Source organism: Podarcis vaucheri (genome assembly GCF_965113315.1).
Source record: "Podarcis vaucheri genome assembly, chromosome: 14".
Classification (NCBI taxonomy): Eukaryota; Metazoa; Chordata; class Lepidosauria; order Squamata; family Lacertidae; genus Podarcis; species Podarcis vaucheri.
Genome location: NC_138752.1, coordinates 36,199,203 through 36,214,851, shown reverse-complemented (window position 1 = coordinate 36,214,851; position 15,649 = coordinate 36,199,203). Strand labels below are relative to the sequence as shown.

The 15,649-nt window shown below is 44.3% G+C and overlaps 1 protein-coding gene across 11 annotated transcripts in view; it reads right to left on the bottom strand.

Moving 5' to 3' along the window:
* Positions 1-14,873, bottom strand: part of CFAP70 (cilia and flagella associated protein 70) — a 34,460-nt gene extending 19,587 nt beyond the window's left edge. Inside the window, exons 1-12 of one of the 11 annotated variants that reach the window (XM_082199497.1) lie at positions 14,764-14,873; positions 13,526-13,656; positions 12,067-12,249; positions 10,631-10,729; positions 9,876-9,955; positions 8,197-8,373; positions 6,494-6,676; positions 5,930-6,024; positions 4,158-4,257; positions 3,091-3,237; positions 2,302-2,445; positions 1,543-1,623 (exon numbers count right to left, since the gene is read on the bottom strand). In XM_082199497.1, coding sequence (XP_082055623.1) covers positions 1,543-1,623; positions 2,302-2,445; positions 3,091-3,237; positions 4,158-4,257; positions 5,930-6,024; positions 6,494-6,676; positions 8,197-8,373; positions 9,876-9,955; positions 10,631-10,729; positions 12,067-12,249; positions 13,526-13,656; positions 14,764-14,837 — 1,494 coding nt within the window. In that variant the 5' untranslated portion in view covers positions 14,838-14,873. Of the gene's footprint in view, positions 1-1,542; positions 1,624-2,301; positions 2,446-3,090; positions 3,238-4,157; positions 4,258-5,929; positions 6,025-6,493; positions 6,677-8,196; positions 8,374-9,875; positions 9,956-10,630; positions 10,730-12,066; positions 12,254-13,525; positions 13,657-14,427; positions 14,550-14,604; positions 14,623-14,690 lie in introns of those variants that run through there. The other 10 variants (XM_082199499.1, XM_082199502.1, XM_082199500.1 and 7 more) reach the window with 10 other exon arrangements.
* Between the last annotated feature and the right edge of the window lie 776 nt (positions 14,874-15,649).

The window sequence follows — 15,649 nt, the reverse complement described above, 5'->3', positions numbered from 1 at the left end:
TAATGTTTAAAAAAGCAGGGGAGAGACTTTAAGAAACAAGGGAGGTAGAAAGAAATATGGGAGGGCAGCCCATATTTTCAGAAAATCCTTTCTGGTAGATGAAGGAACACATATTTCTATATCAGGATCTTGCTTGTTCCTTTTATTAAGAAATATTAGCTCCCTTGTTGTCTGCATTATTGTATAAACTCCACCAACAAAGGCTTTTGAGTGGCACATCATTAGCTTTCTGACTAACAATCAATCAAGTTCTGCAAATTCAGGCCTTGTATGATGGGAGCGAGCACAATACAACCAGCCAGTGTTCGAAACTCCCATTGTTCTAGGTGCATTTTGTGATATCGAATTTCATTAGCGCGAGCAGTTTCTGAGCTCCGGGTGCGGTACTGTGCCTAAGATTTCAAACTAAAGCTGCAGAGTGGAAGGAAAGGAGGACCATTTTCTGCCTTCCCACTTCCAGCTACTCTCTGAAGACTGGAGAAGAGACCCTCTTAAGAATATTAGGGGTGTGGGCAGGGGAAGGACTTGGCCATGTGAAAAATGAACATAATATTTTCACTGCAGTTCATTCATTTTCAGTTTTGTAATGTTATAAAAAATGCGCACCTAGACACTCTGTTGTTGCACCCATAACCTAGGATTAAGGTGCCTTTTAGCTCCTAGCTTTCTTATTTCGGTTTCTAACACTGCAACCAGCATATAGCCCAAGATGGCATTAAAAGAAAACTACAGTGGTACCTCGGGTTACAAACACTTTGGGTTACAGACACTGCTAACCCAGAAGTATTACCTCGGGTTAAGAACTTTACCTCAGGATGAGAACAGAAATCATGCAACGGCAGCGCAGTGGGAGGCCCCATTGCCTATAGTGGTACCTCAGGTTAAAAATGGTTTCAGGTTAAAAACGGACCTCTGGAACAAATTAAGTACGTAACCAGAGGTACCACTATAATATACTATCTTACTAACCAAATATACATAAATATACTCCACTCCTAAGTCTTCAATCCCATTTCATGTGGTTTGGTTAACATGTTAACACCAAACCATGGTGATAGTGTTGCATGAATGAGGCCTGTACTTGTGCATTCCCCTGCCTCACTCCCCTCACATGCTTCACTTTAATGAGTTACTTCATAGAGATCATGATTTCTAAGTTACATCTCAACCAGCAAACCATGATTTGCCCAAACCTAGTACAAAGATCAATTTGTGGTTTATAATCTTAATTTGAATGGCCTGCCCAAACCATTGTTCAGGTGTCATGGCAAGTTACGGCTTCTATGAAAAACAAAGTAACTAATTAAAACAGAGCACATAGGAGAAAAGGCGAAGAAGTGTGAGCACAGGGTTTGTTCATGCAATGCCAAACTACAACATGATATCACATGTCAGCAAACCCACTACATGTCACAGACACACCCGTAGTAAAGAGGCATTCCCTTATTAATCCACGGGTTTCACATGACACAGACCTGAGTCCCAGCTTTTAAAACACAGAGTCCACAATTTCCCGGTCATCCACTTAAGGAATATATTTACCTGTCCTTCAATGTTCTGGCATATAGATATTGCCGCTTCAATTGTGGTATCAGATGTGTCCCTTCTCATCATATTAGATGCCTTGTAAAAAATAACAATGATCAGATTTAGCACAGCTGCTACGTGGGAAGCTTCCGTCCAATCAGCTTCTGCCTTTCTGTTCCCCGAGGCCAGAACTATGGTAGCCATGTGACCTAGAGCCTATCTGCAGTCCCACTTTCCATACTAAGGACCTCAAAGCATTTCTTTGAGGCATTGTAAGAAAACTAAATAGTGGATAGAGCCAGCCAGCTGTCTCAACTTCAGCGTTGCAGCTGCTGCCCACTGCCACTGGCTGAGCAGCCCACCACAAGGCACTCTGCTATGGGCCACCACAGCCCAAAGAAAACACCGCAGCTGTTACAGGCCTGGTGCTGCTTTGACTTGACCCTCAGGAACAGACATGGGGTGTTCTCCCCATTCATTATCCATGATTCCACAGTCATTTTGGGATGTGGCATTTACAGTGGTTATATAGGAGGCTTCCAGGTGGGAACTTTGGTTCTTCGGATGTTGCTGAACAACAGCTGCCATCATACCTAGCCACTGAACATCCTTGCTGAAGTGGATGCAAAGTTCCACTTCATCTGGAGGGCCAAAGATTCCCAGCTCTTGTTATGCAAAGCACAATCCCCTCATTGCTGTTTGCCCTCCTTGCCAAGTAATTCTTTGTTTTCAAACACATCAGGAATTTCACCAGGACTTTCTCTCCACATTCACCTTTCTCATTACGACCTCTTTAGCAGGCCTGTCTTCCTTTGTGGTCTTCCCAAGGATACCTTTGGTATGTGGGGTGAGCAGCCCTAATTTATTCAGGGCTGTCTGGTGGCCGATGTCACGGAAAAGACTGAAGAGACACTTCGTCTGAAACAAGAGAGAAGGAAAGGGGTCTACTGTCTGCATTTTGTTCAAGCTCCCCCCGCCCCCCAATCTACCTGATCAGCTAATGCACACAACACTGGCAAGATACCTCTCCTCACCTCTCCACCCTGAGAGAGTTTGGCTACTGTTTGAAAATGTTCCCTTTTAAAAATAATGGGAAGGCTTAACATGTGGACATAGACAAGGAGCTTTCAAAAAAGGAAAGGAAGACTGACAGTACTGAAGACTGACTTAGTGTCTTGGCAGAAGCTGGTCTCACACCATGGGTGAAGAACTCACTGCAATTCCTCTTTCAATATGACAGGCTTATAAACAGCCACTTCACCTGTTTGCCTATGGCATGTAGTAACTGCTCCCAGGCAACCAGTTGGCTCTTGTCTTCCCCTTTTAAACCAGATATTCTAACATAGGTTGGATGTTTGCAACTCTGTAATCTTAGTGCCTTAAATATTTGAAATATTACATCTGTCTTCAGCGTGGTATTCCTAGCCCCATCAAGATATATCCTGGGATAGGCTAAAGCCTTTCCTCTTTTCTCCTGTTCAGGCATGCAAGACTCACCTCACTTGCTGAGACCCATGGCAAGAGCATCAAGTGAAAGGCAGGCCACTTAGTGCAGGTTCTTACCTTTTCAAACACCTCATTGTCAAGGTAAGGGTAGACCCGGAATGCACCCCGGATCCGCTTCACCCCAGGATAGAGCAAAGGCACTGCGTTGATGTAAGCCACACCATGAAAGGAAATCTGCTCTTCTTCTCCGCCACCTCCTCCTCCCTGGAAATTGAAAAACAGAGATTTATAGATCACCTCAATCTATAGTCCTGAAAGCTCACAGCAAGCAGGCAAAGCAAAGAGAGAACAGAATCACAGCAACAAAACAGGAGAACATTTCAGCAAATTCCCAGAACTTTTCCCATTATTTGCTGACTCAGCTCTGAGCACTGAAAGTCATCCTGAAATATGCAAGCTTCACAGGGCATGTGAAAGGTGCTCAGGTTTGGACTTCGGAGAGTCTGCAAGGAAGGGAGTTCATAACAGGAGGCAAGTGATCAAAACGATCTCGGAGATAATCATGGGGCAGGTGGGTATAAGTGCTCTCGAATGTATGCTGGGTGAAAGCCCAAGCAAGTGGGACAAGGCCTTGCTTTCAAGAAAAGGTTTTAGTCAGCACTATGGCATGAAGTCCTGGCAAAGAAAGGAACTTCCAGCTGAGCCTCCCTGAGACAAGGAACAAAAAGGTAATCAGCCTCTTGCATGGGTAATAAAGAAAAACCAACTGATCAATAATCAGAGATCATTTTTGTCTCAAGAACACATTCAGGCAAGTAACAACAAAAGAGATAGGGCAATGACTCGTAGCATCCATGAGGGCTCTACCAGTATGATTAAACACTTTTAATTATACGAATGCTCTTCTTTTGCTTTGAAACCTTTTTATGTTTCTCTGGGTAATGCAAAATATAAAATAATAATAATGTGTATACGTGATTCAGGTCTCTAATACGCACACATTCTGCCTCCATTAATGCCAACCAAAGTCCACACTTGGTTCATGACTGACTCTCCTCTGGAAGAACTTCTTCATTAAGCTGCAGATTTTCCCCAAGCATAATACCTCTAGCAAATGAATCAAGGCAACATTTAAGCATCCACTTGTTCTCACCTTTCATGCTTAAGCATAACAGATGCTTTACCTTGTCTCCTTTTCCACCTTTTGTTTTGGTGGAAGTGATCACAGGCACTCTGGTCATCTCCACAGGCCAGTACCGACAATCTGCAATCCGCTTTCGAAAACTGTGGCATAGAGAAAGACAGACAGAAAACAATAATTATTCTAGACCAGTGTGATGTAATGGTTAGAGCGCTGGACCAGGATTTGGGAGACTGGGGTTCAAATTCCCACTTGCCCCTGAAGTCACCATCTGTCAGCCTAATCTACCTCACAAGGCTATTGGGAGGAAAATATAATGAAGATGAAACACCAATTAGTCTTTTGTATCAATGAACAAAATGGCCACCAATTGTATGAATACACCTGAAAATGTGGCTATACCATACATCTTTGCTCAGAAAGCATGTGTGTCAGCCAGCAGTCGCAGCCAAGTAATGGGATCCTGACTGACACTTCTGGTTTCGCTCTAAATTTTGTTGCCACTCTCACTGCTAATGCCAGGTGTAGAGAGTTTGCATCACAGAGAAGCAGACACAGAGCAATAGCCGCTTTCTGTTCAGTACCAGAAATTCAAGCTACATGTCACTTGTTCACCATTATGGTTATTCCTATTTGCTTTGCAGAATGCATGGGTTGTTTGCACCCCTGCAGTCACTGGCAGTCAGTACGGTTGCCTATTTAGGACTAGGAATGGGGAAAACCCAGGTTTAGATTCCCATAGCCCTCCCCAGAAGTTCAGTGGGTGACCTTGGGCTGGTCACTTTCTCTCTCTGCCTAACCTACCCCACAATGTTGTTATGAAGATAAAATGGGGTGAGGGGGCCATGCCTAATACCTTGAATTCCTTGAAGCAAAGGCAATATATAAATGTTACAATACTGTAAAGGGGATTGGGGTTGCTTGTGCGTAAATGTAGCTGCTGCTCTAGGCAACATTCCCTGGCTAAACCTTTCCCTGGCTGGACAGCCCCTTCTCCATGGCTGTCTCAGTCACTGGCAGAATCCGTTAGTGGGCGCTTCCTGAACTTCCTCCAACATAAAAACTCATTGACACCAAGTCTCCACCTAGATTCCCTGCGCGGAAGTCTCCTGCACAGAGTGGGCGTGGCCAGCGGAGGTCCTGGACTCTCCCCGCTGGTCTCTGTGGAAGTCCTGGAGCCCTCTCTCCAAAGTCCCTCCCTGCTCCCCTTTCTCCCAGGTGTCACGCTGATTTCCTTCCCCAACGGAAGTGTTCTCTCTCCCTCTGCTGGTCCCTTCTCCCGCATCATTGGAGAGCCTTACCTCCACTCTTGGCTCCGATGGCAGTTCCCTGACAGATACTATTACTAATAATCTGATGTGCCACACCACTGCAAACCAAGCCATAGATGCACACAGGTATGTAGGAAGCTGCCTATTACTGAGTAAAACCATTGGTCCTTCCAGTTCTGTTTTGTCTATGCTGACTGGCAGCAGGTTTCAGGCAGGAAGTCCCTCCCAGTCCTACTTGGAGATGCTCGGGTATTGAACCAGGGACCTTCTGCATGCAAAGAAGATGCTCTGCCACTGAGCTCTGGCTCTTCCCTTAACACTTACTTAGCACTGATATAGAGCTTTATCTCAGTAACTGTCACAATAACTTTTGTACAGGTCAAGGCCAGTCAGATCTTGGCCACCCAATAGTGTCTGAAGTTGTCTCCCACAAGATTGCCAGTTCTTTGCTATTAGCCACTATATTGCAGTAGGCCTCATCTAGTTCCTTTGGGCCACTCTATGTAAGTTATGAGCCCATGGAGAAAGGCCTATGTTTTCTCACCAGATCACAGCAAGAGGATCTAAGTAGCAGCGCCTTTCCAAGTCCCACATAATCCGTTTTTTAACAGTTTCTGCCTGGATCCTGAGATCTCTATCCTAAAAAGAAAGGAAGAAAAGAACCATTTAGAAGCTCTAGAAATCATCATGTAAAGAAAACGATAAATTCTGCAGCAGGAAACCCTCATTTCCGTCACTATATAAATTAGTGCTTATTTTCAATGGTGGCATTAGAAACAAATTTGGGGGGATGGGACAGAATGGGCAAAGTACATTCTAGTGTGGAGAATAGTTGATGAGTGGAAGCAAACATATCTCGGAAGATGCTTCCCTCCAGACACCATCCTTCTGACGCTTCCTACGCTTTTTTTGCACATTAGACATAGAAGTGTAAGTCATCACATTCATTTCCAGCTATTATACTCTCTGTTGGCTCTCCAGTACAAAAAGACAAGGTTTCAGGAAAAACTAGGCACTGGCCTGACTTATCCCAGCAATTATCACATTTTTATGATTCTAAATAGCTACTCTGGTTATATTCTGTCCCAGCTCTTTCTTTCAAAGTCACCTCCAGTGTGTTCAGCTCTCCATCCTCCTCCTCGTAAGCACCACCAACGATAAAGGAGTCTGGGATATTCTGCCCCCCTGGTGCTAAGATGTTGGTGACCGGCCACTTTTTGGGCCGGGGTAGTGGTTCTTTCTCACCACCAAACTTCAGTACTCCATTCTTGAACAGGAAGGGGCATTCTTTCTGGAATGATCATAAAGAATAAAGGATTCACGTAATTAGAAAAGTAACACACATACACATAGTATAGTATAGAGTGGCATGGATACAAATGGGGTACAGAAACACCCTAATAAACACCCCAGTATAGTTACAAAAGAGAGGACTAAGAATGATTTATATAGATCTTTTAATTTGCAAAGTGCCTTTTAAGTTTCCACTGTGGCATCCCCGAAATGGCTCATATGAGACAGGCCACTATTTTCCAAATTTTACAAGGAAGGTGGAAAAACAGTGGCTCAGCGTGTTTTTAACACAAAACGCCAATTTGGCATCACAATAGCAAACCTCAGGCTCACATTCTTCCTCCTCCCTGACCCTTCATCCCTCACAGGCTCTAATTTCCCCTCTGAGTTCCTGCTTCACAGTATACCACAGTCTACCATCACATCCATACTGACAAACTATGATTTGCACTTGCCCTCCAAATCCAAACAGGGGAACCACCATTAAACCTGAGGCTTGTTCAGGGAATGAGCCAGTGATTTGCTGAAGGCCACACAACAATTCCAGGGGCAGAGGCAGGGGATGGTTTGCCACCTCCACATCTATCATCTGGTGTATGGATCTGAATTCACAGGGCTGGCCCTACCATTAGGCAGGGTGAGGCAGCCATCTTAGAGAACAAACGCTGAGGGGTAGGGAGTGTACAGTACTATGTGTTAAGTGTACTGCACTCTGCATTAAGTGTACCATGCATATGGATGTAAGGAGACAGTGATTTCCATCCTATTCTCTGCTCCTGTCCTGTTCTGCTACAGTTCAGCTTCTACCCAAATCTACATTGTTCATCTTGCACCATAATTAATTATAGAATCAATTATGTAACTAATTAGAAATCTGGTATCTTACAACTGGAGCGAGAAGCCTCTGGTTTTTACCTCAGTTAATTGATTTACTTCATTTATATGCCACCTTTTCACAGTAAGCTGTGCCCAAAGCAGTTTACAATGGACATCCATTTATTATCAAATACACAACATTGCAGGATGGAGATTGTGGGAAGAAAGGTTTATAAAACATTATATAAATACAAAGGAAGCAAAAAAAAAATGATTTAGTAGACAGAGAATAAATTCAATTATTACAAAATAATTAATATAGACTCATGTACAAAGCAAAAAAAGGAAGTTAGCAGGCAATAAAATTCTAATGATTGTGCGGGTCTTATTCTAAGAAGCCTCAGAAGCCAGGCTTAAATACAGTTCAGAGGGGATTGGTCTTCTCACCAGACTAGAAGACTGACAGCTGGCTCTCCCTTTGCTCCTCAGAGGAGACTAATAACAGCAGCAAAAGAGAACTGTGGGGTTGGGGAGTGATGTTGAATCCTCTTCTCCAGCCTCCTGGAAGCTCCAGCTGCTGCCGGAGGTCTTATTGGCTATTACGAACTAGTCACCCCAATCACAGCACCCTGTGACTACAGCAAGGGAAGCATGAGCAAGAGCACAGTAAAGACAAGAGTTCAGGATCTCAGCAGGACTCACCTCGCCAACAGCAGGCACTTGCAAGCCGATCATATAGTTCTGGGGGGGCCCAGTGGGCAGGAACGTTTCAGGGACTGAATAAACACCTTCCACGGTCACTCTAAGGAGATTGCCCTCGGACAACTGCCATGCGGACAGCAGACTCTCCTGCACAGATACTGTTACGTTGATGACGCACTACAAAAACAAGATCAGGTTTGGGGTATGCCAGCACTATAAACTTGTATATTGCTTTTATGCAGGTTCAAATTGCCATGGTGTTCCTCAAGGGATCCCAGGGATTTTCAGAGTTCATCAGGAAGATGGAATGATGGCTGTATCAGTTTTACGTCAGTGGTGTCAATAAAATCCTTAGAAAACAGCTGAGCAGAAAACAGTCCCGTTGCTTCATTTTTAGATTAGTGTGATCCAGCTGGGCCAGGTCTCTCTGCTAAATCCAGTCATTAGGATATTTCCCTCCTACCCACTTCCACTCCACCTAGCCAGCAACTGAGAAAAATGGATGTGGAGAGAGATTGTTGGGTCTATTCCCCGACTCAGGAGAAGGAAGCTTGAGAGGTGGCTGGTGCCAAAGACAGTCATTGTGGGGGTTCCTGTAGCCCACCCATGATGATGGTTCATGGATGAACCAGCCCATGCTTCCAAGGCAGGAGCTGCAGACAATCCAGTTGCCCAAGAGAATTCTGGGCAATAATTCAGATAAGAAACAACACATTAGTTTGCTTTTCCCCTCCTGTCTCTAAGTTCCTTTTCCTTCTGTGTTGTGTCTTTTAGACTGTGAGCTTGGGGGCAGGGACTATCTTATCAATAGGGATGAGTGAAATCTCTCAGTTCTCATTTTCCCAGTCTTAAGTTCAGTTCTCCACATCAGCTTGGAATTTAAAACAAATACAGGTCCTCATCAATATTTTAGTGGAAAACTTTTGTAATACATTTTTCTATGCCGTTTCCCCAAATATACAAATTTTTCCAAAACTGTTTCCCATAATATAATGCATTCTTGTATGTTATTTTTAGCAATATATGCATTTGTATGGACACTTTACTGTAGTATATCATTATTGTACACATTACTTAGTTGGGCCATGCACTGCAGAATTCAGAAAAGTGTGAATCTGAAGGATGGCTGTGTTTCAGTTTGCATATTGTTTCAGCAAGTGCAAATTAGGTAGATCCTCCTTTAAGTGTGAACTGAACCAAATTTCTCCCCATCCTTACTTGTCACTGACACTTTTGTAAGACAATCTGGAAGTAATTTTAAAAACATTTTTGCTTTAAAGATGGATAAAAATGCTTTGAATGATGAGCACTGCACACACACTAATAAGCAAACCACGAGGAGGTGTTTATTTCAGGCACAAAAACGAAATAGGGGGTTAGTGGTGGGTGGATTTCCACATCTCACTAAACAACCCTTGGAGAGCAGCAGTTGGAACAGAGTATATTTTCCAGTCAACTGTCTTACATTTAAAAAGAAAACCTTATGTTTATTAGATATTTAGTTTAAGCTGGAAAAATATAGCCAGGCAAAAAGGCAGGATACAAACAATTTAAATAAAATAATGTGTGTTAGGATTGAAGTGCTTAACCACCAATATTTTGAAGCCAGAGATATTGAAGTTATGTTGCTGCATACAGATCCTTTGAAGAAATGCCTCTATTATTATTTTTTTAAGTACCTTGGCATCTGGCCGGAGGGTCTCCAGGGGAGAGCCTAGCACAGGGTATAGTGGAAGTGTTGCACTAAATTCACAGAGTCCTGCAGAGAAAGAATTTTTGGAGGGGAATCACAAAAGATGGTGTGGCCAAGCAGTGTTAAAAGGAAGTTTTTTGGGAAAGCACCAGGAAACGCAGCTGCTCTTGCCACGCTGCTCTGTAGGTTGGCAAGAATCTGGGATGGAGCAGGCAAATGACCAAAGTTAACAAACCAAGATGGGTTCATAGGTAATAACAAGCCAACGCTAGAACAAGCCATGGTTTGTAAGCTGCCAACAAACCATGGCTTGTGATCATGGGTTGTTGGGAACAAACCAAACATAGTTAAGCTCTGGAGCAGTCAGTGTGGTAGGGCAAAGATGTGGAGCTGCCCTCCTGCCAACAGCCGCTTACCTGTATGGGGTATGCCAGTGGGGGGGCAAGGGGAGGGTTGTGCATGTGCACTAGTAACAGCACCAGATTGGCTCCACCAGCCTGCCCACACAGCCGGATCTCAACCACCACCCCACCCCACACTGTCCAGACCCACCAACCCACATACTACACCAGCTGCTCTTGGTCAAGCTACAGGACTGTGTTTGCACAATCAAACAAGCCAAGTTTAAACTAAGCAAGCCATGGCTTAGTGTTAAGTGCGAACTAGACCACTGTATAACTTCCATAGTGTGAATTCCAAGGAAAGGGATAAAGCAAACCAAGGATGAATTCTATCACCAACCTTCCAGTAAAGGTAGAAGGTCCATCACAGCTTGACCAAGGGTCATGGTCTTCTCTTCCTTCTGCTTCTTCTCCTTTGGTAAGACTTCTGTCACAGTGACTGGGAATACCAAACATAAGATTTGATAACATTCCTTAAACATCTGTGATGCAGAAGCACCCAGAAGTATGGAAGTGGGAAGCTTGCTCTTTTAAAAATGGCTGCTATCCCTACCATCATCTTACTGAAGAACTTCTCAAGAATCATTAGGCTTCTCAGAAATCCTAGGGACGCGCAGAAAACTACTGCCCCCTGATCATTTGAATGACCCTAGTTTAACTCTCTCTAGCATGCCTTTCCAGGGTCCAGGGGTTCCCTAAGCCAGGCACAAAAATAAAAACCCATCCTGTAATTTGGCCATTGAAAAATCACATATCTAAGTAGCTCAGCCCTGCATCTCCCACTTAGCTGTCCAAACAGGGATCCTGTCCATAATTTCAAAAGCATCACATTTTTGAGAAATCATTCAAACCAATATCAAGAAAATGAGCAGGCATGTGTTACATTACAATACCCTGACCATGTTGAAGGGATAGATTACTGAAGGAGGTGCTGTCTGTTTTTACAATATGTGTTTAATTTCAACAATAGTTAACTGAACAAGCCAGCTTTGTAATTCGTGGCCCATGTTTTCAAGCATTGCTAAGCCAGGCCATGACTTGGTGCAAACATGTGGGATCCTGGAGAGAAGATCCCAGCCACTCTGCTCTTCCCTAAATGTTTTGGTGCTTCACTGCAGTAAGTCACAGTTTGACTTACCAAATTTTCTGTACCTGGGCTCACTGTTTAGCTCTCTCTCTATAAACCACGAGCTATAACCAAGGTTGGTTTAATAAAAATTTAAAAATACAGAAATAGTGTGACATGGGAGCTACAAAACAAAGTTCAAAATTCATCTCACTCACAAACTCACTAGATAGTATTTGGCAAGCCCTACTTCTCTCATTGCTATCAGTGCTACTTTTCTAGAAAAAGAGGTATCAGAACTCACCATGAGTGCCTCCTTCGTACTCTTATAATGGCAATGGCACCCACCTGAGAGGTGGCAGAACTGAGTTCCAGCATGTTCTGGCTGCAAAAGAGCTCTGGTTGCTATAAAGATTCTAATAACATAAAAAGAGCTTGCTGATCAGGCCAGTGGCCCATCTAGTCCAGCACTCTGTTCTCACAGTGGCCAACCAGATTATTAAGATTAAGGAACAAAAGTGCTTTGAGGGTAGTTATCGCAGGCCTGTTCTAGTGGATGAAATATGCACAGGATACAATGTTTCCTTTGAAATAATCAAAGAACAAAACCAATCTCATCTTTCCCAATTTCTAAAGGACTAAGTGACTGTCAGTTCAGAAGCATCTGTTTAAAATGGGGAAACAAGGAAGGGAGGAACACTCTTACTCACATAGCAAAGGTTTGTGTGCAATGTCATCCAGGCTGTGTGGCCCTTCAGGCTGGCAGTCAAAGGTGGTAGTGAAATTATATTTTGCACTTCCTTCTGCTGAACTTTCCACTTTTGCGGAGTCACCAAGGACGATGCCATTGTATTCGGTACGCACAAAGGTAACTGGCCCATCTCCTTTGACACCTTTCTATCAAACAGGGAGGTGGTGTCACTCAGTCTTTTTTGTATGGGACAGATTCAAGTATCACACCACCTGAACAAGATCACACACTCCTTCTTCTTCACATGCCTGTATGCCTCTCTCCATCCATTTAAGCAAGCAAGAGGAATTATTTCACTTTAAGGATATATTCCAGCTAGGCAAAAACACTCAAAGAGGGTTGGAGAAGTCCAGGGAAGGAGGCTATGGACCCCCCCCAAGGGTCTGGGGGACCACCACCCCTGTTCTAGACCAAACCTAACTTGAAAGGTGGACCAAATTTGAGATTCAAAAACATCAGAGAGAAATATAAGCATGTGTCCTTCTTTGCCACCCTAATCTGAGCAGCGGCGTAGCGTGAGTTGTCAGCACCCGGGGCAAGGCAAGTAATTTGCGCCCCCTAACCCGGGGCAAGGCAAGTAATTTGCGCCCCCCCTAACCCCTAACCTGCGAGTTGCCGCTGGCGCTGCCGCCCAAACGACGCCGCTTGCCCGGAGGAGGAGGGGGGCAGAGAGGCGAGGAAAATGCAACGGCCCAGCAGCTGCAGCAGCACCGGCGGAGGCGGGGCTGTGAGGAGGGGCTGCCTGGCGCGTCCTCCGCGGCGAGCGCTGAGAGCCGCTGCCTGCCGGGCGCCTTCAGCCCGGACGCGCGCACAGCTCGTCGGTTCCGCGAGACATGCGGCTCCGCTACAGCCTGCGCCCGAGGCTCTTCGGTGACTCCGGAGGCAGCGAGCGCGCCCCCCCCAGATGTTGCGCCCGGTGCGGCCGGCACCCCTGGCACCCCCCACGCTACGCCACTGAATCTGAGTGGTCTTGTCTTTAGCTTTAAACTTTTGAGCATGACTTGTTTTATTTTTCATTTATGTGCAGCACCTCATAATACTGACAGAGTGCGGAAGAGAGCACCTACACTTTGGAACTCCCTGCTAATTGACATCATCACTCTTTTTGGCAGTTGCTAAAAGCATGTTTGTTTAGGCAAGCCAATCAAGACATGTAGAATGCGGATATGTGCTTTAATCTGATTTGGACCTTATCAGTGATTTTAATTTTTTTGAAAAAATGTTTTAAATTGTTGTTTTTAAATCTTTTTTATTACTGATAATTTTATTATTTCATTCTTTATTTAAACTGTCCTGATGTTTTCTTTTGTTTTACAATCAAATGGTATATAAATATTGTGAAATAAATGTGGTGGTACTATACAAAATAAAATGCCGAACTCAAAATAAATAAAAATTGTCTCAAAAGGAAAATTTACCAAGTCGTGTCCATCCAGTACTGTGATGTTCACTAGTTTGGCACATCTTTCCGGCACCTCGGGATGCAAAAAGGAAGGTGAGACAGCCATTAGAAGGAAGAATCTGCTGGTGAATAGAGGTGTCTATACAGCTAAAGAAAAGAAGAAAAGAAAGAGGAACATGAACTATCATTTATGTATATCTTGCCTTTCCTCCAAGGGGATCAAGCTGATATACTTAGGTTTCTACCCAATTTTACCATTCCAAGAACAACAACCTTGCAAGGTAGGCTAGGAAATGCAGAGTAGTATAGAACAAAGTGTTATGTGATGGCTAGAGTGTCAGAATAGGACCAGGAAGATCCCAGTTCAAATCCCCACTCAGCCTTGAAGCTCACAGAGTGACCTTGGGCTACTCAACTTTTTTTGAATGTGACCTAACTTGCAGTGTTGTTCTGAAGCTAAAGAGGAGGGATGTACCATTGGAGAAAAGGCAGGGATAGAAAACTAATAAAATATACAGCACAAAAATGCAGTAATATAGCACAATATAACCCTGCAGCTGATTGCTGCAATAAGTCTCCAACATTCTCAGATCACTTCCTTTTTGAAAGTCAACAATGCGATCCAACGGCCATCTCAGTAAGTTACTTCCAAGTAACAGTATTGCAACCCTAATTTGTACTTATTATAGTGTTGTATCCCCCCCCCCGTACTTATGAGATTTTCTGTCTTAGGTGCCAAAATAACTTGGTTGGCCTTGAGTACTAAGCACTTGGACTTGAGTGATAAATACATCATTTGCTGCTCTGCCTCAGGCAGCAATATGTCAGTTACTGTTGCAGGGCTTGTGCGTGCAAAAAGCGATGTTAAATAACATAAATAAACATTAAACCGATTTCTTTTTAAAAAAACGCATACACCCTTTTAAGAGAAGGCGGTCGAGGGGGTCGTGATGCAAACCATTGCAAGTATTCTTGGATGAAACAGCTTATCTTGACCCTGTATCCAACTAACGTCTACTCAGAGCAGACCCTCTGAAATCTATGGGCCTGAGCCAGCCATTAAGTAGATTAAGGTCTACTCTAAGCAGGACTCACGCTGGATGGATACAACCCTGGGAAGCGGAAGTTCACTTTTCACTGGAAAATTTTCGACTCTTGGGAATCAAAGCAAAGGAACACACCTTCACGCCCTGCACTGGATGGAAATGGGTGCGAGCGCTGAACCGGGGGCAGCGGGGAATGAGAGGCGCTCACCTGTCCACCCGCCCGCAGGTAACAGAAGAGCGCAGAGACCCAGCGACGGTTGCCGGAGCATCTTCCGTTGCCATAGCGACGCGGAGGCGCCTTGAGCTCTTCTCCCTTCCTTCGCCTGGAGGGAAGCCTCGCGAGACCTTCCGGCTGCCATGTTTGTTGCGGGCAAGCGAAGGTTCTCACTGGGTTTCGCAGCCGCCTCCTGCCTAGTAATAAGCCTGCCCGGGCACACGTCTGTTGTACCAGCGGTGTCTTCACCACAGGAGTTGCATTTACTGGGCGCAGCAGAAGCCCACAGACTCCTAGATTTGAAGGGAGTTAGCAAGTGTGTTTTTTTGCAAGCTGTAGTGGTTGCTAAGAGACTTATACTTGGAGCCTGGAAAGAGAAATACCCACCATCTATTACACAATGGTCTGAAGACCTTAATGCCCTTGCTACATTGGAACACCATTTTTCAGCAAGAAAAAAAAGGGCCAACGCAGTTTGGATACCTATTTGGAGGGCATCGGTGGTTATTGTATTGTCAGTGTGAGCTGACAGTTTTTCTGGGTTTTTACCCTCCGGGTTCCTTCCATTTTTTATTCTTTTCTCAACACCTGCTTTCTTTAATAAATTTGCGAATAATAATAAGTGGAGGGAATTATAACCATCAGATGAGGCGCAAGAAAACAAAGTGCATGTTCCTTATCATTTCATATGTTCTGAGAGCATATAACTTTCTGTTATCGGAAAGTCTCTAAGGCCCAAATGAGGTCTTTCTTGCAACCAAAAATGTTGGACACACGTCTTCCCCCACCTACCCCAGCTAAATCGCTGGGTGATCTCTCCCCCCCCCCCCGAAAAAAACCCCTCATACCAAACCTCTTGTTGACGACTATTTTAAAATAA